Source organism: Geotrypetes seraphini, chromosome 1 (assembly GCF_902459505.1).
Source record: "Geotrypetes seraphini chromosome 1, aGeoSer1.1, whole genome shotgun sequence".
NCBI lineage: Eukaryota > Metazoa > Chordata > Amphibia > Gymnophiona > Dermophiidae > Geotrypetes > Geotrypetes seraphini.
This window is the reverse complement of record NC_047084.1, coordinates 226,491,588-226,514,667: the sequence shown is the minus strand read 5'-3', so window position 1 is coordinate 226,514,667 and position 23,080 is coordinate 226,491,588. Positions and strand designations below refer to the sequence as shown.

The 23,080-nt window shown below is 40.9% G+C and overlaps 1 protein-coding gene across 2 annotated transcripts in view; it reads left to right on the top strand.

The window, feature by feature from the left end:
• The window catches only part of FAM114A1 (family with sequence similarity 114 member A1), a 131,355-nt gene that overhangs the window by 107,340 nt on the left and 935 nt on the right, over positions 1 to 23,080 (top strand). For both annotated transcript variants that reach the window (XM_033947434.1, XM_033947444.1), the window contains exons 10-13: positions 6,672 to 6,839; positions 9,171 to 9,310; positions 14,434 to 14,506; positions 18,856 to 18,909. In XM_033947434.1, the coding sequence (XP_033803325.1) occupies positions 6,672 to 6,839; positions 9,171 to 9,310; positions 14,434 to 14,506; positions 18,856 to 18,909 (435 nt within the window). The remainder of the gene's footprint in view (positions 1 to 6,671; positions 6,840 to 9,170; positions 9,311 to 14,433; positions 14,507 to 18,855; positions 18,910 to 23,080) is intronic.

Here is a 23,080-nt window from a genome sequence, read left to right as displayed (position 1 = left end):
CCCAGTTTAATGTGAAGAGGAGGCAAAAATATCTTTGTCGGGTCAACAAGCGATTCATGTGCTACATTTTTCTGTCCTGGAACTAACTTTTTACGGAGTGGCCAGTTCTTTCTAGAATAGTGCGACTCTCTGTCTCGGCTGTCCCATTCGCAGATGAAACAGCAGTACTTTGTATAGCCAAGCTGCAGTCCTAGTAACAGAGCAACGACTTTGAGGTCTCCACAGATATTCCAGTTATACCTGGTATACTGGACATACTTTAGTAACATTTCCATATTCTCATATGTTTCTTTCATATGTGCTGCATAGCCAACAGGTACTGAAGGATAAACGTTGCCATTGTGCAACAGAACAGCTTTCAGGCTTAACATTGACGAATCAATGAAAAGACGCCACTCTTCCGGGTTGTGATCACAACCAAAGACCGAGAACAATCCTTCAATGTCACAACAGAAACAGAGACTGTCGACTTGTGCAAAAAATTTGGTTATATCATGATGCCGGTCTCGAAACACAGAAATTTTCGTACCTGGTGATAGCAAACACCATTCCTGCAGTCTCGAACCTAGCAGCTCAGCTTTTGCTTTTGACAGACCCAAATCTCTGACCAAATCGTTCAATTCGGACTGTGTTATCAGATGTGGATCGCCTGATGAGGATGGTTCAAAATCCGGGTCAATGTCACTGTTAGAACCCTGCACTGCAGTTTCTTCATCTGGTTCGTCTAAGGTCCAATCCTCTGGTGGTTTCGGAACTGGAAGACTGTCATCATGTGGCATGGGTCTCATTGCTGAAGGCAGATTAGGATATTCAATTGACTTCTTGTTTTTGGCAGAGAAACCAGACACATTAGTCAAACAGAAATAACAGTCCATCACATGGTCTTTCTGTTCTCGCCATATCATCGGAACAGCAAATGGCATCGTCTTTCGAGTACCTCTGAGCCAGGCTCTCAGACTAACAGCACATGTCGCACAGCAAATGTGAGGCGCCCATTGCTTGTCTTGATCACCTATTTTGCAGCCAAAATACAGATGATAGGCTTTCTTTACAAGGGCAGTCATCGAACGTCTCTGAGGCGTAAGTGTATATTCCCCACAGATATAGCAGAATGTGTCGCGGCTGTTACGACACCGACGAGACATATTGCCCGACACCAAAACGTCTATAGCATCAAGCTTACTTACTGTTATATTGCTACAGCTACTATACTACTATACTTTACTATACTGATACTATATACACACACGGACTATCTATATTAACCAAATGAGCAGGATCGGTGTATGGAAGCCACCATTATAGCATGGTGAGACAGCGCAAGCTCGTTCAGACCTGCCCAGACATGCCCAGGATGTCATCTTCCATAAAACAGCTTCCAACCTGGCTAGATTTTATGCATGGACATACCCAGGCGGCACAAACCGTTGTTGATAAGACACTTATGGGAGAAAAAATTGTTTGCATCCAAATATAAGAAAAAATCACGACAAAATTGAAGATTTCTCTGAAATGGTACGTGATGGGTAATTTTTGATGTAATATTCATGATCAGCACCCAAAATTCTATAAGAAACACCCAGCAGTGTTCAGGAAGCAAAAACTTTGTTGTGCAGTGTAATTTATATTCTCTATCTGAATGTGGAATACCCTGTATCTCCTTTATCTGTTCTATAGCTAATAACAAGGGTTCTAAAACGATATCAAAAAGCAAAGGAGATAGTGGGCATCCTTGTCTAACCCTTCTTTGTAGAATAAATTTTTCTGAAAAATCATTATTAATATATAATCTAGCAACAGGGGAGTTATACAATGCCTTTATTATTTGTATAAAACCGGATCCTATACCAAACCATTCCATTGTCTGAAACATGAAGGACCATTCCACTCTATCAAAAGCTTTTTCCGCATCTAATGAAATAGAGAATGCTGGGTCATTGATGGATTTTGTCAAATATAACATGTGATGTGCCAATCTAGTATTATGAGACGAATGTCTTTGAGCAACAAAACCTGTTTGATGCATATCAATAATGAAAGGGAGAGCTTTAGCCAATCTTAATGCTATTGCCTTAGTTAAAATTTTTCCATCCACATTTATTAAAGAAATAGGTCTATAGTTTGATACCAAAGTAGGATCTTTATTTGGCTTAGGTAAAACTATAGTTATTGATTCAGCCATAGTACCTGTAATACAACCTTTATTTAGTTGTTTCTGATATAATTTTAATAAATAGGGCATTATGATGTTTTGGAATGATTTATAAAACTCTACTGTATAACCATCTCCACCTGGAGCGGATCCAACTCTGAGGGACTTCAATGCTGTACCTAACTCTTTTAAGGATATTGGTTCTTCTAAACTTTGTTTTATATGTTCAGGAATCTTTGGTCCATTTATTAACTTTAAAAATTCTATACCATCTTTTTCCTTTTCTGAATAGGGCTCGGAAGAATACAAATCTTTATAGAATTTTAAAAATTGTTTTATTATGGGATTAGTTTGAGATAACATTTCTTTATTTTCATTTTTAATTGCAATTATTTTTGTTTTTTTCCTTTTTGCTTTGAGATAATTTGCAAGCAATCTTCCCGCCTTATTCGAATTTCCATAATACAGAGCTTGTTGTACAAATAAATCTTTTCTAATGATTTTTGAAGAAATTTCATTATATTTACCTTTAGCTTTTAACAATTCTTGTTGTGTCAAATAATCCCATTTTTCAATTAATTTTGATTCTAGAGACTTTATTAATTTTTCTAATTGTATAAATTGTTGTTTTTCTTTTTTTATTTTCATTGCTGAATAAGAAATAATTTGTCCTCTAGTATATGCTTTAAATGCATCCCATAAAGTCTCTATGGAAATTTCTTCTGTATCATTAATTTGAAAATATTCTTCTATTTTTTTTTATAAGATTTGTACAAAAGTCATTATCTGCAAGCAATGTATTATTCAATTTCCATATAGGTCTGTTTATATTTTGATCTATTATTTTAATTTCAATCCACACTCCACCATGATCAGACTTGTGAACAAAACGAAAATTCCCGACCATCAAAATGAAGTATACGCCAAATATCCTTTAAATCACAAGATTGCACCAAATTGTCAAGACCTAATGATTTTATAAATCTTCTCGGGCTTTTATCTATCAATGGATCCATCACAGCATTGAAATCTCCTGCCACTATTAAATTTGAAGTAGCCAGTGGAAGAATCAACTGTTGCAGAGTTTTAAAAAATTCATTTTGATTTGAATTAGGGGCATATATATTGAAAAGCGTCATGATGGTATTTCCCATGTCCATTTCTATATATATCCATCTTCCTAAAGGATCAGCTGCCTTAAACTTAAATGAAGCGGAACATTTTTTTATTTATTAATATTGCAACTCCAGCTTTTTTTCCTATTGCTGCAGAAAAGTAACATTGCTTGCTTGACCCAATCACCTTTTAGCTTTATGGATTCATTATTTGATAAATGGGTCTCTTGTATGAAGCATATATCAGCGTTTTGCCTTTTCAAAAATAATAATGCCTTTTTTTTTTTAATCGGGTGATTTAGACCATTAACATTTAAAGAGATTATTTTAAGATCCATTTAATTTTAATGTAATATGTATTATAACAATCCCATCTGCAATGTTTTTTATGAACTTCATTTTCCCATAAATAAGATAGTTTGAGGAATTATCTATTTTACCCCTACCCTTAAAATTTAATACCCTCCCATTCCCTCCCTTCCCACCCCATTTGTATACGATCACTTGGAAACACAACATAGATCAGGTTTAACATTACTCCATTACAAGCTAAAAAATAAATTATAGTTTTATACTTATTACTCCATGCTAATAACATAGTATAATATATCCTTATACTAATATTTGTTATATTTATTTTCTCTTTTATTCATTTTCAGAAATATATATATATATATATATATTTTTTTTTTTTCCCCTTATAATTCTTACCTTTCTTTATTTTACAAAAAATTACTCTAAAACAGAATAGAGCAAAGAAATGATTCTAATCTACAGGATTTTAACAGAGTTTCATATAATTCAATCAAGCCTGACTAAAAGCTTAGTTCCTAAGAACTTAAAGGCATTACTAAAAACTTAAAAGCCTAGAAAGTGTTTATTACATATTTATTATTATTCTGGATTCCTAAAATTGCAATATATCAATTGTCAGGTTAGTCAAAGTATCTATTAACCCATTTTTAAGTAAATAAATAAATTCAGTTTAAGTATATAGTGAAAGTCATTGGTAAATAAATATCCAATAAAATGCAATATCTTTCTTTCAAAATTATATGTGTAAAGTATGAGAAGGATGAGAATAAAATAGATGAGAAAAAGATATAGAAGAAATACAACATTTGAAGACAATTTTTTTTTTTTTTAAAGTACTTCTATAATAAACTTAACGTTCTTCACTATCTTTGTCAGGGAACATGCCAAGAATGCATAACAGTTAGCTCAGTGTATCAGCTGGGAATGGTTACAAGCTTGTTTGCACATATGGCAAACATAAAGGAAGGGCTCAGCTGTTCTCCTCCAACTGGGTGGGAATTAACTTTCTGCTTCTTTTACTAATATAATTGTAGTCATTATGTTCCACATCTTAGCGTCTGGGTCTTCCGGGATATTCATAGGAGCAGGGCAGATTCAGTTTGTAATTTACTCATGTGTTGGTAGCCTTCTATTCAGGATTTTTTTTTTTTTTTTTTTAATGAGACACTTTCCAATCGACCACAAGTTTTCACGCAGGTTGCACTACTGTTTGTACTTCCTGTTGACACGCAGATCCCTTCCTCTACTCAGCAACTCAGCAAACATAGTATCTCTAGTGTTCCACCTTTCTCCATTTCTCTCCGTGAGCATATAATCCATGCTGCAAGAGGATATCTTTCAAAAAGCTCCTCCATCTCGTCCCTTCAGCTGCATATATATTGAATTCTCCAGGTAGATCAATGTTCTTTTTTTTTTTTTTTTTTCCCCCTCCACAACATTCTGTTACTGACATGTTTGCATTCTTTTCAAGTTGTTCCATTTTCCTGTTATTTGCTTTTTTTAAAAAATTTCTAGCATTCTAAACGGTTTTTACAGTTTTTTAATGTTTAGATTATTTTGTATATAATAAATCAAAGTGAAAAGTTATTAATGTCTTCTTGTTATATTAAATACTTTAAAATATTCCCAAAGTTTCTTTTTAAGATGTCATTGGTTGTTCAAATGTTTCAAGGTATTCTGCTAGTTTTTTAGAATCATTAAAATTTTGTGTTTTATTTCCTAATGTTACCTTCATCACCGCTGGGTAAAGTAATCCATATCTTGCCCCTAGTGCTCGTAGTTGAGGTCTTAAATCAAGGAGTTGTTTTCTTTTTTGAGCAGTTTCTCTAGCAAAGTCTGGCACAATATGTATCCGTGCATCTTGACATCTTAGGTTTTTATTTGCTTTAGCTAGCTGGCATATTTCAACTACATGTTGATATCTTAGTAGTTTAAAAATAAAAGTTCTTGGATCTTTTTGTGTGGTTGTTTTCTGTCCCGGTATTCTGTGTGCCCTCTCTATTTCAAGAGGCACCTTGGATTTTATAGGCAGTATCTTTGGGAGGAATTGTTCTAAGAAATTGATAGGATCATTTTTTTCCACTCCTTCCGGCATCCCAATACTTCTTAAATTATTTCTTTTTTCTCTATTCACACAGTCTTCCAGATCTTTCTTTAATATTTCCATTTCCTTCCAGGCTTGTTTGTTTTGTATAACCTCAGAAAAAACCCTGGAATAGGAATAATAATTAACATTTTCTCTGCGTACAGTGTGCTTTTGTGGTTTTTTTAAATTTTATTTTTAGTAGATCATTTTGACTTGGTCATTTTAAAAGTAGCTCACAAGCCCAAAAAGTGTGGGCGCCCCTGAACTAATGTATAGTTTGTATATTGCAGAAGAATTGTACAAACTTAGCCTAAATGTTTATGAAATAAATAGCTTTTAAATATTTACCGAACAAGAAATAAGACAATTGTTTAATAGATAACAGTCGATTGTTCCTAATTTGAACTACTTGATAAAGGAAAGAAAGTTGTCAGTGTTAGAGATCTGATTTGTTCATTAATTAAATTATTTATTTATTCAATTTTTCAATTGGGAGAGTGTGGCGCAGTGGTTAAAGCTACAGCTTCAGCACCCACGCTGCTCCTTGTGACTCTGGGCAAGTCACTTCTTAAACCCCCTTCCCCCCCCCCCCCATTGCCCCCAGGAACATTAGATAGATCGTGAGCCTGCTGGGACAGACAGGGGAAAATGCTTGAGTACCTGAATAAATTCATGTAAAACTGTTCTGAGCTCCCTTGGGAGAATTAATTAATTCTACAGATATAAAAAGAAACTTCAAATGACACTTCAGCACAGCACAGCTCAAAGTCAAATATGTTGTGTGTCTTTGTGATGACATATACTAGATTAATGGAGCTTGTGTTTGGTTGTTTTGAAATATATTTAATGTTATAGTTTGGGATGTGTTGAGATTATAAAATGAAGACTTCCTGAAAATGAACATCTTCTCTCCATTCTGCTCTTAAAATATGTTTGTTATATTGATGCTATGGCACACTTCAAGTAACCCCATTAAAGCAGAAAAATTTTGTTCATTTTTCAGGCTAGGAAAAAAGCTCATGACTGGGTAACAGAGGCACATATTTCTGTTCCACTGGATGCCAAAGAAGAGAAAATGGAAGAAACATATACAGAGACAGAAGAGAAAGAAAGCAGTAAAACAAATGAAGAACACAGCGGAACTGATGAAAACAAAAGCAAGACTTTGGAGGTAATAGAACATTTTGAGGTAGACACATTATTAATGCAGTTCTTATCCACCTATCGGACCCTTCATAGAAACCTCTATTCCACAGTGAATTTTTCCAAGAGGAATTCATACCTAGTTGTGTTGAGCATTTCTACAAAATTTGATGTAGTTCACTCTGAACCTCAGCTATAATAATGGCTTCTGTTACATCAATGCAGGAGTCTGCATCTTAGGTGTTAGCCATCTATAGTTGCGAACTGTGCAGAAGGATGTCAATTACATCTTTCAGCTCCTCCCCTCATCCAGTGGAGTGGAGTGTAATGCCCTCTTCAGCTTATTCCTTCTGTAAGCGAACTGAGCAAGTGTGTTCTGCTCTGCTCGGTTTTTATTTTCTTATTTTCAGGCATTTTCTGCTTTTTTCACATGGCTTCATTGCTACGAGATCCCCATTCTTGCCTGAGAGAGGATATGGACCCGCAAGGATGGGCTGCTGCTTGCAGGGCAATTCCTAGGTGTACCTGTGGAGCCAGCCTGCTTTGTGATCCATCGAGGCTCAAGGACCATTTTCCTGATAGACTGCTCACCTGCTGATTCATCAGAAGCTTGAGCGCAGGTAGTGGGGCCCCTGTGTAACAACCCTTTGGGTATCGGGGAGCCAGCTGTGTATTAATCTCCCCTCATCATGTTGAGCAGTTCCCTGGAAGTGGAGTACTACTACTACTATTAATTATTTCTATAGTGTTACCAGACGTACACAGCACTGTACAAGAGTCACAAAGAAGACAGTCCCTGCTCGAAAGAGCTTACAATCTAAACAGACAAGATAGACAAACAGGATGTCATGGATACAGTTAATGGGAATGGTTAATCTGCTGGCTGGTTTGGTGGGCAGTAGGGAGTTAGGGTTATGGATTGAAGACTATATCAAAAAAGTGGGTTTTCAGTCTATTTTTAAACAAGTTAAGGGAAGAGGCTTGGCAGACAAACTTGGATAATTTATTCCAGGCATTGTCATGTCTATATTGTAAATTATGTCATCTCTGTCATGTCTCGATTATTATGGATGTACTTTATAACACGTTCTGGGCTCCTTTGGGAGGACGGGTAAAAAATTGAATAAATAAATAGATATCCTAGACCAGGGCTGCCCAAGTCCAGTCCTCGAGAGCTACTGGCAGGCCAGGTTTTCAGGATATCCACAATGAATATGCATAAGAGAGATTTGCCTGCACTACCTTCTTGGGATACAAATCTCTCTCATGCATATTCATTGTGGATATCCTGAAAACCTGGCCTGCCAGTAGATTTTGAGGACTGGACTTGGGCAGCCCTGTCCTAGACCAACCATAGATACTGAATCTCTAATACAGGGGTCTCAAAGTCCCTCCTCGAGGGCCGCAATCCAGTCGGGTTTTCAGGATTTCCCCAATGAATGTGCATGAGATCTATATGCATGCACTACTTTCATTGTATGCTAATAGATCTCATGCATATTCATTGGGGAAATCCTGAAAACCTGACTGAATTGTGGCCCTCAAGGAGGGACTTTGAGACCCCTGCTCTAATAGGTAACTGTGCATTTCTTTGTGTTTCTTTGAAGGAAAGGGCGTAATTGTGTAACTGGGTGCCTGGTAGAATGGTGCCTGGTAGTAGTCACCTACTTTCCTTTATAGAATACTATAACAGCAAAAAAATACAGTTGAGTGCAAGAAAAGCAGCCATAAAGCTGGCAGAAATGTGTGCCTAAGTTTTGATGATATATATATGTTAAGTTAGTCTTGCCCTTTTATGCATGTACCTATAAAATACATACTATTTAAGATATGTGCATATTTACAGAATAGCACTAGGGCAGAATTTTGGCATATCAACCTCATAGAATTCTACATTCATCTCAAAATAATCTTTTAGGAATTCCATCCTGCTGTGCTCTTCATCTTTCATCTACAAGAAGCAAGATCTTAAGTGTTCAAGGGCCCTCATTATGGAACTTACTTCCACCTAATATTCGTTCAGTAGAATCTACAGTATATCACTATTTAAGACTATACTCAAAATGTACCTCTTTGAAAAAGCTTATGGGCTACAAATGATGTCTCTTAGGACTAAGAAGATACGGGAGCGCTTTCCTGCAACATCAATTATGGTTTGTTCCTGCGTTCTACCACTATCCTTCCCTATAACATTATAGTTCCTTTCTGCTACCTTTTTATTTTGTAAACAGCTTTGATCATTTTCTCTCTAGAGGTACGGTATATTAAGTCTTCAATAAACTTGGAAACTTGTATGGAGGAACACATGTATTTTATAGCATTGTCCTCAGTGGTTACTAGCTTACACTCTTTCTTTCAGGAGATGTACATGCTGTCTGTCAGAAGTCTGGCAGAAGTGACAGCTCGTTGCATTGAACAACTTCATAAAATAGCAGAATTAATTCTTCATGGACAGGATGTGGAGAAACCAGCACAGGACCAGGCAAAAGTTCTAAGCAAGTGAGTTCATGCAATTCATTTATTTTTCTGGTAAAAAAAAAATTATCCCCTGGATTCTGTATAAATCACCCAAAGTTAGGTGTGTGCAAATTAGAGATCTGGGCCCAAATTAATTAGATAAAGAGCCGTTAACAGTTAATTATTCACATTAATTTGAACTTGTGTGCCTCTGCCTAGGCACTATTCTAGAACACTCCATGCCCAAATTCTCTCGTGCACAACCCAACACTGGGTGTGGGCATTGGAGGGGCATGGGTGAGTTAAGGGCGTTCCAAATATTTGGGCACAGTGTTATAGAATGCCGGAGTACTGCGCCCAACTTGAACTCCAGGATTTACATCAGGTTTCAGCAGACATAAGTCTTCACACCCACAGATGGGCACAGGAATCCCCTCTAAGCACAATTGTTTAAAAGGCACCTGGTGTAGAGCACCCTTTATAGAATATAAGTTTAGTGTGGATCTTTCTGGTGCCTAACTTTGTATGCCATTTACTGGATCTGGCTCTATATTAAGGATAATTAGAATCTCTTAGAAACATTGAAATATGATGGCAGATAAGAGGCCAAATGGCCCATCCAGTCTGCCCATCTACAGTAACCATTATCTCTTCCTCTCTCTAAGAGAACTCATGTGCAGCATTTATGCATCCCAAAGCCTGTCTAAGCAGAAATACATCACATGAAATCAGATGAGACATCTAGCTGAGAAGGATTTCTAATATACTATATGAAAGTAAAGGGTTAACAATGTTTTTTCATAAGCTTTTGAGAATTTTCCTCTTTTTCTTAGATCAATGAATTATATCCACTCTTCCTCAGGTTAGGCCATCAAAAAAGTATCGTCTACAACTTGTTTGTTGACCCTTACTACCTTACTTCCATATATCCAAGTGCACTAACATGGCAATCACAATTCTTTACATTTGTATTTTAATCCTACTTTAATTTGACTCTTGCATATCATATTTAGAGAAAATGGGTGTCCATACTTTAGTGATGGTATAACATTTAATTCTGTGGAGAGCACAGTTCTGTCCTCACATTACAACATTCATAGACAACAAGCACACAAAACAACCTCAAAGGCAATTTCTGAAAGGCTTTTACTTCCCACAGTTTCCTGTTACAGTGATGATTACCATAACCACGATTGCATGCAGAAAATGAGAACAAACCTTTTAGAAAAATTAAAGAGGCCAAGGGAAGCATTTTTATTTTTGAGCCCAGCAGGTTTTTCATACTCTTTGTCTTCCTGATTTATCAGAACCAACTTCGGTTGGGCTGTAGCACCATAAGCCTTCATTCACCACTACCCACGGTATATTTTTTTAACCTGTTATGGGAAGTAATTTTATAAATATGTGCAGGTGCAAAAAATAGATGTATGGGCTTCTAAAGATTTTCAAAGCAAATGTATGTGAGTTTTTCCTATATGTGGCTACTAAGCAATGGCTGAGGCTTTCTTCCTCCAAGGACTGGGAATGCTGTTGCTACAGTTATATGCCAGAAGCCCTCACATGCACCAGTAATCCTCAATATCAAAACTAAAAAAAGTCGCAGAGCTCACTCAAGTCCGTGAAGTAGTCACCGAGACAAAACCCATAGTGTCAGGCATTTGAGGGGAGCAATTTGGAGCAGTTTGAGATTTTTTGCCAATAAATGTTGCTGCATAAGAACTACTGGCAGATAAGTACAATAAGTGGTTCATAGACAACGGCGCGAAAGACAAAGGCGCGCACCGACAAGTGAGCGCAAGACGGAGGCGCGCGCCGAAAAAAATTACAGTTTTTAGGGGCTCCGACGGGGGGTTTTGTTAGGGAACCCCCCCACTTTACTTAATAGACATCGCACCGGCATTATGGGGGGTTTGGGGGGTTGTAACCCTCCACATTTTACTGTAAACTTAACTTTTTCCCTAAAAACAGGGAAAAAGTGAAGTTTTCAGTAAAATATGGGGGGTTACAAACCCCCCACAACGCAGCGTGATGTCTATTAAGTAAAGTGGGGGGTTCCCCCCATGCCCCCCCGTCGGAGCCCTAAAAACAGTAATTTTGAGCGGCGCGCATCTCCACGTTGCGCTCAATTGTCTGGGCGCGCCTTTGTCCCGGCACGCTTTTGACCTGACACTACAATAAGTAATTGACTTCTGGGCTTTTTTTTGAGAAACACAGTTAAGCACAAAAAATTCCACAGATTTTATGATGGTGCTTGGGAGTTTGCCGTATGAACAAAAGAGAAATACACCCGATTAATGGTAGTATTTTTGCAAGCAATAGAATGGGTGAGTCGTATATCTGAGAGCTTCCCATTTTTTGCACATTATATTGCTGCAGTCATGGTATACATAGATAAACAGGGTACATTTATTTATTTATTTGGATTTATTTACCAGGTTGGTTTTTTTTTAAGAAATTCATTCAAAGCAATGTGCAGGTAGGATATATGCAGTAGACAATTACATCAATATAGTCAAATACAATACAAGTATGACATAGTATGTTATATGACTATTATTATTATTTATTGATTTGATATACCGCTTTATCAATTAAGGACCTAAGCGGTGAGCATAATTACTAAAAAAAATTACAGAAAGGAAAGTGATACCAATATCAAAAGAAAAGTTCCAGAAATAACACACATACAATCATTCAGTCTTTAAAACAAAAAAAAGTCCAAAATAAATATAATTAATATCTCAATCTGTCTCTCCAGGGGATCCACCCCTGCCCTCAACCAGGTTTATTTAGTTGGGAGAAAAATATGTTTTTAATAAAGTCTTGAAATGGGGAAAAGACTGTTCAAATCTGATGATATCGGGAAGAGCATTCCAAAGAGTTGGGGCCAAGAAATAAAATGCTGAATGCCTAGTAGATTGAGGGGCTGATTCTATAAACAGGGGTCCTGAATGTAGACAGCAGTAGGCATCCTACTGCTGTCTGGCAGCCAATCGGGACACACGTTTTTAGAAAAAACCTACCCAAGGTAGGTCTAGGGAGACACATAGGGACACAAGCTCACCCAAGGCTGGGCATGGTTTCACCCGGAAGTGGCCTTGGTTGTGAGTTTAAGTGGTCCTAGGCATCTCCCTAGTGCTGCGACAGACATCTTAAATGTAGGCTAGCAAAATGCTGGCCTACATTTCAAATAGACGCTGCTACTGAGCTGATCATGGCAAAGAAATCTCTCTGCCACGAGCAGCTGAGTGGTCACAGCAGGAACCTTTCCCTGCAAAGTCAGCCGGCAGGAGTGATGCCCATTCCCTCCCGCCGGAACCCCCACTCAAACTCAGCTGGCAGGAGGGATGCCCACTCCCTCCTGCCACCACCACCACCCCTGAACTCAACCGCCCCCCTCCCCCCTGAAATCCAAATCAAGGTTATTTAAAATTTGATAAAAATGCTTATAAAATTTCTAAGCACTGTACATAATAATAAAAATAGGGGGTACAAAGCAATTAGAAAGTACAAAGAAGACAATCTTTGGACAACAGCTAACAGGAACAAAGGAAAAAGGGGAAGAACTACAATGGTATAAAGAAAAGTTCACAATACCTTTTAGTTAAATGTTCGGCCAGAGGGATGCTTACACTGGCCAGCCCTCTACTCCAAAATGGCAGGCTTTCCCAAATGCCTAAGGCCCCTCTCATTGGAGGGGCCTTAGGCATCTGGGCCAACTGGAGTCTTAAGCCATTCCTACTGCATCCCAAGATGCACTAGGAAGGAGGCCTAAGAATCCGGTTAATCCAGGTGCCTTAGACATCTGAGCCAATCAGAGCCTTGGGCCCCTCCCTAGTGCACCATTTTTAAGAGACAGGCTGGCCAGCCAGAGGATATGAGCATCCCTTCAGCCAGAAATTCAACTGAAAGGTTCGTGGTGGGGTAGAGTTAGGGGTGGGGGTGGCAGGGGGGGTTGGTGACATGTGGAAGTGGGCATCCCTCTTGCCCTGCTTGTCTCGATGTGGGGGGCGGCTCTGTGGCAAGAGGGAGTGTGCATCCCTCCTGCCCGGCTTACTTCAGGGTTCCGGCAAGGGCAGGGCAAAGGTTCCAGAGCAGAAGGGAATGCGCATTCCTCCTGCCGGCCAAGTTTGTGTGGCTGTTTTGGGATTCCCTTGCCTTGATCAGCTGATAGCAAGGGATCAGGTGCGATTATCTGACTATGACATGGGGACCAGTTAAGTGGGGTTGGGTGTCTTTGCCTTAGGGCAGATGTGATTCTGTATAGGAAGCCGGTGTGCAATTCTCAGCTGCTTCTTAGGTGGCTACAGAAACCGGCGTCCTATACAAAATTTCCCCCTAAGTGGGCTTGTTAAATATCTGGAATACTTCAACACAATATGCAATAAAATATTTTAATAGACAGCATAGTGTGTAAGCAAAGATGGAACATATACGCTAGCTTTTACAAAGCTGCAGTAAATGTTTCTACTGCGGGCCGGTAATTTAAATGCTCCAATACTCATACAATTCTTATGAGCGTCTGAGCATTTACCTCACTGGCCTGTGGTAGAAAACTCTACCACGACTTTGTGAAAGGAGCCCATAGATAGATAAGGTAGAGTAATAGGAATTAGAAAGTAAGGGAATTAAGTTAAAGAAATTTGCGCATAAGGTCAAAAAGGTGTTTAAATATTATCTTAGGTAGGGTGGGAGTGGAAAACCATGTCCTGCTATATATATTTAGTATGTGCAGCTAGTGTCATTCCTTGTATGTGACTAACAAACACTTTAATTAAAGGCCTCTGTGAAGAGCATTTCTTTTAGATGATGAAGATAAATAATTCTGCCATGGCACTTTTGCAAGGCTCATGGTACTTTCCCCAAAAACCTGTTTTTCAAAAGCTGCAAAATATCTGTCCTTTGACCGCATTTGGAGTCACCATCTTGATTAGGAAAAATGTGGCTTTCTTTTACAGTTTCTCTCTAATATTTATTTTCTACCAGTTTCTAAACATTTGCTACTTGAACAAATTTCTTCCATGTCCCACTATAAAACCGATGTCATCCTGAAATTGCTCTGGATTTCAGATACAGTTGTAAGCCTTGTGAGTTTGAAAATCAAGGTCAGTTGTATTGTGTTTGATTTATTTAGTTGTGCTTCCTTTTATTTTGTATTTATTCAGGATAACGGAGGCAATGTGCAAAGAAGTTTCTTTTTTATCTCAGAAATTTTCAGATTCTTTGACTTCTGCTGGGGTAAGATGCAAAGCTTGTGTTATTTATTTACTCCAACCAAAATCTGAAACACATACGTACGTAGCACAATAATGAAACATAAATCTCAATTCAAACAATTTTAATCCACAAGAAAAATAATATTTTCATGGACTATCAGATAGGAGCACAAACCATCCTGTTTCAGTAATAGACCCATGCAGCTCATTATACTCCCAAACTCCTCATCAGTCCATTCTATATGCATAAAATATGTCCTCCTGATGAAGCCTTCAGTTGAAACCCATGTCTGAGCTGTGATATAGGGCCTGTTTTACAAAGCCGTGCAGCAACAGCCCCGAAGCCCTTTAACTCTCTATGGGCTTCGGGACCGTTACCACACTGCAGCCACTAGCGCGACTTTGTAAAACAGGCCCATAGTGTTATAGTAATTTTAACTCACCGAGGTGAATTTTATAAGATATTATTGTATGTTTTGTGGAGTGCAAGATCATGAAGTATATAAATATTGGACAACAATGTCTGACCACCAGAATTAAGATAAGTGAGATAATTAGTTCATTGTGGTGTTGTTGGTGGGCAGGAACAAGAGAAGAGCTGTGATAGTTCCTAATATCTCTAGCCTCCACGATGTAAGAGTTTTATGGTTCTACATATGTAATTTATATGCCACAGTATTTTTGATAATTTTTTTGCTATTATTTTGATTTGGTTTGAAGTCCTGGGTTTTTGGATCAGTTACTGTTAAAGCAGGACTAATAATTAAGTCTTTTATATATTCCCTTTGTTTCTAATTCAGCAAAAATTTCTGCGTATATACTTCTACTTTAGATTTTCAAATATATTCCGTTACTTATTTGATAGAAGCTGAAGCAATCACTTGCATTTGGAAAAGAATTCAGTCTTGAACCCCCATTACCAGATGAAAATTCAAAAAAATAACCTGACCCAGTATTACATTTTGAGCAAAAAAAAAAGTTTCTTTGCGCATTTGAGATGCTCAGAAATCCTCATCAGATAATGTTTATTGATTTTGTTCTATTCATGCACATCCTACAGTATTTGAGGCAGGCATATTTTACGCTGAAACACAGGACTGTGGTCTATACCAGTGTTCTTCAACCTTTTTACACCCGTGGACCGGCAGAAAAAAAAGAATTATTTTGTGGACCGGCAAACTACTAGGACTAAAATTTAAAAACCCCATTTCCGCCCCATCTCCGTGAGCTCGGTCCCCACAAATCATCTGATCCCATCCACACAAGCCTCAGTTATGATTTTATATTGAATGTATTTTATTAAAGTATAAAAAGAAACAATATTCTGTACAATTGTCATAAATTCAGAGCAGGATCAACAAAACCCCTGTCTCTCCTCCTCTTCACATATATCCCCTCTACTATCAAGAAAACTGAACAAGCCAAATTATTACAGAATGCTACACAGAAATATCATGCTAACAGAATACTGCAGTCACACATGACAGGAATAGTTTTAGGGGAGTGCAACTAGGGCAACTGCCCCCTGGTCAGAGAGCGCCCTAAGCCAGCTGGAAGCTAAAGAAGCACTGCCTGGGTTTTGCAGTCCCCAGTTATGTCTAACACCAGCTCTAGCAGGATATATATTTCAAATCTGATATATTCTAATCACAAAATAGAAATAAAATTATTTTTTTCTACCTTTTGTCGTCTCTGGTTTCTGCTTTCAATCTTATTTTCACTCTCTTCCTTCCAGCGTCTGCCCTCTCTGTCTCTTCAATCCAGCATCTGCCCCTTCCATCCACTGTCTGTCCTCTCCCCCTTCCATATGGTATCTGTCTTCTTTCTATGCCCCTCTCCCCTTTCCATCCAGCTTGTGCCCCCTCTCTCCTTTTTACATGATTCATTCCAGCTTCACTGCTCTTCATTTTTATCTCTCCTACACCAGATCTATCATCGTTGTCCCTCTCTGCTTATTTTTCTGCTGACCCCTTCCTATCATCAATCTCTCTACTTTCTCATGCCTGTGTCTCCCCTTCCCCTCCTCTAATCTCTCTGCCAGCTGTTTCCTTCCTTTTTTCATTCTCCCTTCCCTCCTCCTCCTGTCCAGCAGTAACTCTCTTCCCTTCCTCCCCTCCCAGCAGCATCTCTCCTTCTCCCTCTCCAGTAGCAGCTGTCCCTTTTTTTCCCTTGCTCAGGAGCTTCCCAGATTCCTTTCCCTCCTCCCCTCCCAGAAGCATCTCTCCTTCTCCTTCTCCCTCTGCAGTAGCAGCTGTCCCTTTTTTTCCCTTGCCCAGCAGCTTCCCAGATCCCTTTCCTTCCTCCCTTCCCAGAAGCATCTCTCCTTCTCCTTCTCCAGTAGCAGCTGTCCCTTTTTTTCTTGCCCAGCAGCTTCCCAGATTCCTTTCCCTCCTCCCCTCCCAGAAGCATCTCTCCTTCTCCTTCTCCCTCTGCAGTAGCAGCTGTCCCTTTTTTTCCCTTGCCCAGCAGCTTCCCAGATTCCTTTCCCTCCTCCCCTCCCAGAAGCATCTCTCCTTCTCCCTCTCCAGTAGCAGCTGTCCCTTTTTTTCCTTGCCCAGCAGCTTCCTTTCCCTCCTCCCCTCCCAGAAGCATCTCTCCTTCTCCCTCTCCAGTAGCAGCTGTCCCTTTTTTTTTCCCTGCCCAGCAGCTTCCCAGATTCCTTTCCCTCCTCCCCTCCCAGAAGCATCTCTCCTTCTCCCTCTCCAGTAGCAGCTGTCCCTTTTTCCCCCCTGCCCAGCAGCTTCCCAGACTCTGATAGTGGTTTTCTCCCCTCCCAGCAGCTCTTCTTATTTCCCAGCGCAGCGATTCACGAAGGCAGCCTCGGGTCCTTCGTTGGGTCGCGCCGCCTCTGAGGAAAGAGGAAGTTGCATCATCAGAGGCAGCCGCGACTCAGCAAAAGCCCCGAGGCTGCCTTCGTGAATCGCTGCGCTGGGAAGTAAAGGAGAGCTGCAGAGAGGGGAGAAAGCCACTCTCGGAGGCTCCCCAAGATCTCTCCGCCCCAGCGCAGACTTCGGATGTTGATCTTGCCGGCCCTGCGCGGACCGGCAGGAAGTTGAAGTCAGTCAGTCTTGCTGGCCCTGTGCGGACCGGCAAAAATTTCCTGCAGACCGGCACCGGTCCGCGGACCGGCGGTTGAAGAACTGTGGTCTATACTATTGTGATTGGGCATAATAAAACTTTTTATCTTCATCCCATTGGCTCTAATTCTTGTGGAAAGTCCATTTGCCCCATCCCACTGTTTACTTGGTTCTTTTTGTTTACTTGAGTCTGTTTTCTTCTGGACTCCTGGTGATATTCATTTTTCTGGTTCAGCAGTTTCCCTAGGAAACAAATAGGTAAAAGCCTGGTCCTCTCACTTCAAAGAGCCTGGGTCCACTAATGTTTTTACGATAGAAAGCATGAGATCTGAGAGATCTGTTTTTTACCTAGTTTGTCATGTCTGCTCCCCCCTCCCACCCACCCCCAGGCAGCTGAATGGCTACGGTGCTGGTGGGGAATGTGATTGCAATAGGCTGCTACACTTCTCCCTCGGTATTCGCGGGGGATAGGGGCAGAGCCGGACCGCAAATTGAGAAAAAACGCAAATATCTTCTCATCCGGCTCTGACCCACCCCCCGCCTTCCTCCCGCCTTCCCCCGGCATCCCGGCCTTACCTGGTGGTCTAGAAGGCTTTCAGGGCTGGAGCGATTTTCTTACGCTCCTGCCCCATGCAGATGGCCAATAGGGAAATGACTGTCGTGAGTTCCCGAAGTCTCTCGAGACTACAACAGGAGCTCACGGCAGCCATTTCCTATTGGCGATCTACACGGGGCAGGAGCGTAGGAAGATCGCTCCTGTCCCGAAAGCCCACTAGACCACCAGGTAAGGCCGGGATGCCGGGAGGAAGGCTGGAGAGAGGCGGGAACGTGCTAAACTATGGAGGGGTTCCCCCTCCCCCCAAAAAAATCGTGACTATGCGAAATCGCGAGTGTCGAAACCGCGAATGGGGAGGGAGAAGTGTACTTGCAAAGACTCCTCCCAGCCCTGTTTCTGTTCTTGCTGGTGATCTATTTCTTTTACTTGCACAGTAGCCAGTTGATTCCATCAATAAGGCAGGTCAGTTTTCTGGGTTTTTCAGTTATAAACCTTTCCCACCCCCCTCAAACATCAAAAACCCCTGGTTTTCTTATTTGGGTAGGTATTTGTTGCTGGTACTTTTAAGTTGTAACGAAAAATCCGAAAGCCTAGTTATATAATTTATGCTGTAGCTTCTTTCAGTGTTTTGTACAGTTCTGTATAGCAGTGAAGACTCACTTATTATTATTTATATACTTAGCCTTGTAGGGGCACAATTATTTGTACATATTTTTAAATTACTCTTGATTTCAACAGAGCAACAAGAAGGCAGAGGTCCTTAACCCATTGGTCAATAATGTCTTGTTAGAGGTAAGCTTTCAGTTTTTTTCCTGGCGTTTAGGTTTTTGTTTTGCTTGTTTTAAGAAACATTCGGAATTATTAGGGAAATGCAGGTAATATTGTAAACCATGCAGATACATGTGATGGTCGGTATATCAAGTCATAAATAAACTTGAAACTTGAGCTCAGGCAAACCAGGATATCCTTAATGAATATGCATGATATAGATGTGCATGCATATTGCATCATCTATATGCAAATCTATTTCATGCTTTATCATTAGGAACATCCTGAAAGCCAGAGAAATTTGCAGCCATCCAGGACTGGATTGGGTCCTTTGGTCTAGCTCAGGGGTGTCCAGCCCGCGGGCCGCATGCAGTCCCGTGAAGAATTTTGTGCGGCCCTACTCGCGCTCAAGGACATTGCAGTGTTTTCCTTCTGCCATCCCTAGCTGTTTAACGTCTTGCTGGCTCCCTTCTCCGTCTTGCAGCGGCTCCTACGTGCCTCCTACGGCTGACCTGGAAGAGGGAACGCTTCCAGATCAGCCGTAGGAGGTACGTAGGAGCCGCTGCAAGACAGCTTTGAGTGAACGCTGCAAGATGGAGGAGGGAGCAGGAAAAAGGTAAACATCCGTGGCCCAGAAGGGAGAAAAGGAGACAGGCGTGTTGAGGGAACGCTTCCAGATCAGCCGCGGGAGGCGCATGGGAGCCACTGCCCGTGGCTTTGAGTGAACGCTGCAAGACGGAGGAGGGAGCAGGAAAAAGGTAAACGCCCGCGGCCCAGAAGGGAGAAGCGTGTGAGGCTTAAGAGGGAGGGAGCATAAACTTAGGAAAAATGCTGGAAGGAAGGAGGGAGGGGCATGAACTTAGGACACAGAATGAAGTGAAAGATAGAGGGGAGCATGAGCCATAAGATGGAAGAATGGACGGATTGAAGGAAAGAGATGCAGAGGTGAGGGAGATAATAGAAAGGGAGAATTGGCTGTCAGAGAAGGAAAGAGATGGTGAAATTGGGGAGATAAAGAAAGAGGAGAACTGTTGGACAGAGAGAGGAGGGATGGAGACAGAGAGAATTATTGGACATGGTGGTGGGAGAGGAGTGAGATAGAGATGCATGGGCACAAAGAGAAGGGGGAGAACATGCTGGGCCGAGGAAGCCTCCTAGATGTTGGGTTTTTTTTGAGGGGGGAGGGTATTAAAAGAAGTGCCAGATTGGGCCTGGGGGGAGAGCTTATGGGGCCAGAAACAGAGGACAGAGAGATAGATAGTGGGCAGTGGTCTGAAGGGAGAGAAGTTGGACCTGGAGTGGTGTGGAGGAAGAGGGAAAGAGATACTTGAAGGGAGAACTGTTGGCAAGAGAAAGGAAGAAATGGTGGACCTGGGGAAGGGAGGCAGGTAGACAGGGGGAGAGATGGGATGGGGGGGTAGTTGGGAAGAGAAAGGGAGAGAAGTTGGATCTAGGGAGGGAGGGAGAAATGTTAGGCCTGTGGGATGGAAGGCAGAGAGAAGCAGCATCTCTCTTCTTTTTCTACATTTCATTGTTCAGCATCAAGGGGGGGAGAGAAGAAGAATAACAGAAAAGTGAGGGAGCAAAATGTTGGACCATGGAGATAGAGGAGGAGAGACAGAACCATGGGAGGGCAGGAGGGAAGAGAGCTGGGATAAGATGATGCTAGGGAAAGAAAGGGACAGGGAATTATAGTCTGCCCAGTGGAGGCACGTAGGAGTGACCAGTGGAGAGAGGAAGGAGGATTCTGAAAGTGGTGAGCCATGTGGATGAGGTCAAAAGGGAGATGACGAGTGAGAGAGCAGTGAGTACAGTGGTAGAAATGTGGTAATGGGGAATAGATAGAAGGGAATAGGAGGCTGGGAAAGGAGTGAGATGGGAAATGGGAGAGCTAGGGACTGAGAGAAGATGGAGAATTGAGAGGTAGTTGAACGTTTAAAAAGAAGAAGGGTGAGAAAAAAGGCAAGATTTGAGTGGACAGAGGCAGAAAAGAAAAAGTTAAGAAAGCTGAAAGGGAAAAATCAATACATTGGAGATAGGCATAAGAAGGAAATGGAATGACAGAAGAGGAGAAAAAAATGGACAGCAGACACTGGAAAGAGAATTAGTTGAAGATAGAGAAAAAGCAGAAAGAGAATCTGGGAAAACAAAACATCCAGACAACAAGATAGGAAAAAAATATTTTATTTAGAATTTAATAACTGGAATATGTTAGCTTTGGGATATGTGCATCACAATTATTTTATATTCAGTGGTGTAGTCATATACAGCCGATTTGGGGGAGGGACTGGAGCCCAAAATTAGTGGATGGGCACCAAAGTTTCTAACCCGCCTGAGTGCAATTTATATTGAGTTAGTGGGGATTCCCAAGCCCTGCCAACTGAAGACATCTTCCTCCAGTCTGGCAACTCAAACTCTCCAAGCTTTGCAGCCAATGGCAATATTCTCAAGCTGCCACTGCTTTCATGCATACATGAAAGCCAAGGAGGGGGGGGGATGGAGGAGGTAAGGCAGCAGCTCTGCAATATTGCTGCCAGCTGCAGAACTTGGGAAGTTGGAGGGGGAAGGAGGTGGCCATCAGTTGGTGAGGCTTGGGGATCTGTACTAGCTACAGCAGAGGAGATATTCATTTTGAGGGAGCCTAAGCTCAAAGTGGAGGCCCAAAAAAGCAGTAATATTTACCCTGATTAAACGATCCTCCAAGTGCGCAGCTGACAGCTGATTCAGCATTCCCGCTCTGATGAGGCTCACTGTAGCTGTAATAGAAGTGAATGGGAGAACCAGGAGCGCGCATCCCTGCTCATCAGAGTGGGGATGCAGAAGCCTGTGGCTGCTCCCACTGTCAGCGGTGCACATGGAGGGATCACTCAGTCAGGGTAAGTATTATTGCTTTTTTGGGTTCCTCTCCACAGTGTCCCTTTAATGAAGGTTTATTATTAGATATATACATTTTCTATATTAGTGATTGCAGATTTGAGACCTGCTCAACCTTTTTTTGTTCATCGGCTAGTGTTAGTGTTTGAGCAGCCCCAGAAAATATTTTTTCGGCCAGTGCGGCCCAGGGAAGCCAAAAGGTTGGATACCCCTGGTCTAGCTATTCTAGCACACTGCTATCCACAACTGACTAAAATCTGTATTAAAGTGAACCTAAATATACATGCAGATCTATTGTGAGCAAGTACCTTGTATTTGAAAATTGCCTTGTATTGTTTAGGCTCTCAAGTCAACACATACCTTTGTTAGGCAATCCAATGAAATATTTACTCCACTGTTTTGAAGGGGGGGTTCTCTCTTTATTTCCCCCTTTTTCCTGCCTATGATGGGTAGATGGAAGAGGTTAGTGGGGAAGAGAAGAATGTGGCAATGCAGATGGGAAGAGAGAAATATGAAGGGGCAAATGGAGGGAAAAGAAAAGGGAGATGGAGGCAACAGTGCTGGAGAAAGAGGTACTTATGCAGGAGGAAGAGTAGCATAGTGGTTAGGACAGTGAGCTGAGATCCTGGGGAACTGGGTTCGATTCCCACTGCAACTCTTTGTGACCCTAGGCGAGTCGCTTAACTCTCCATTGTTCCAGACTGAAAAACTTAGATTGTGATCCTACCAGGGATAGAGAAATTACCTGCATATAGGCCCTCTTTTACTGTTTTACAAATTAGAGCGCACTAAACGCTAACACTTGCATGTTAGTCTATGGACGTGTTAACGTTTAGCGCGCGCTTATCGGTTAGCGCACCTTAGTAAAAGAGGGGGATAATGTGTACAGCACTGTGTACATCTGATAGAACCATAGAAATAAGTCGTAGAATGATAAATGAAGGGCAAAAAAGAAAGAAAATAGGATGGAAATGTGATTTTTTTTTTTTTTAATTTTTTTTTTTTTAAGGGAAGGGTCTGATAGAAGGGAGAGGACCTCTGCACTTTTCACTATTCATTCCCTGAACCAAACCAGTGCCAGTCTTAGCAGAACAAAGCATGTCACAAACTTCAAAGGACAGGATTAGGAAGCAGCAGGCAATTGCAGGGTTTTAAAGGAAACAAGGTCTACCCACCTCTCCCATTTTATGTAAAGTCAACATTTAAAGTCCTGGGAAACATTTGTGGAATGCACCGGAAGAATATGCCTAAAGAGACAGTGTGTTGTAAATTGTGTAGAATACTTTAGTAATTCTCTTTCATAATATAAAACCCAGTGTTT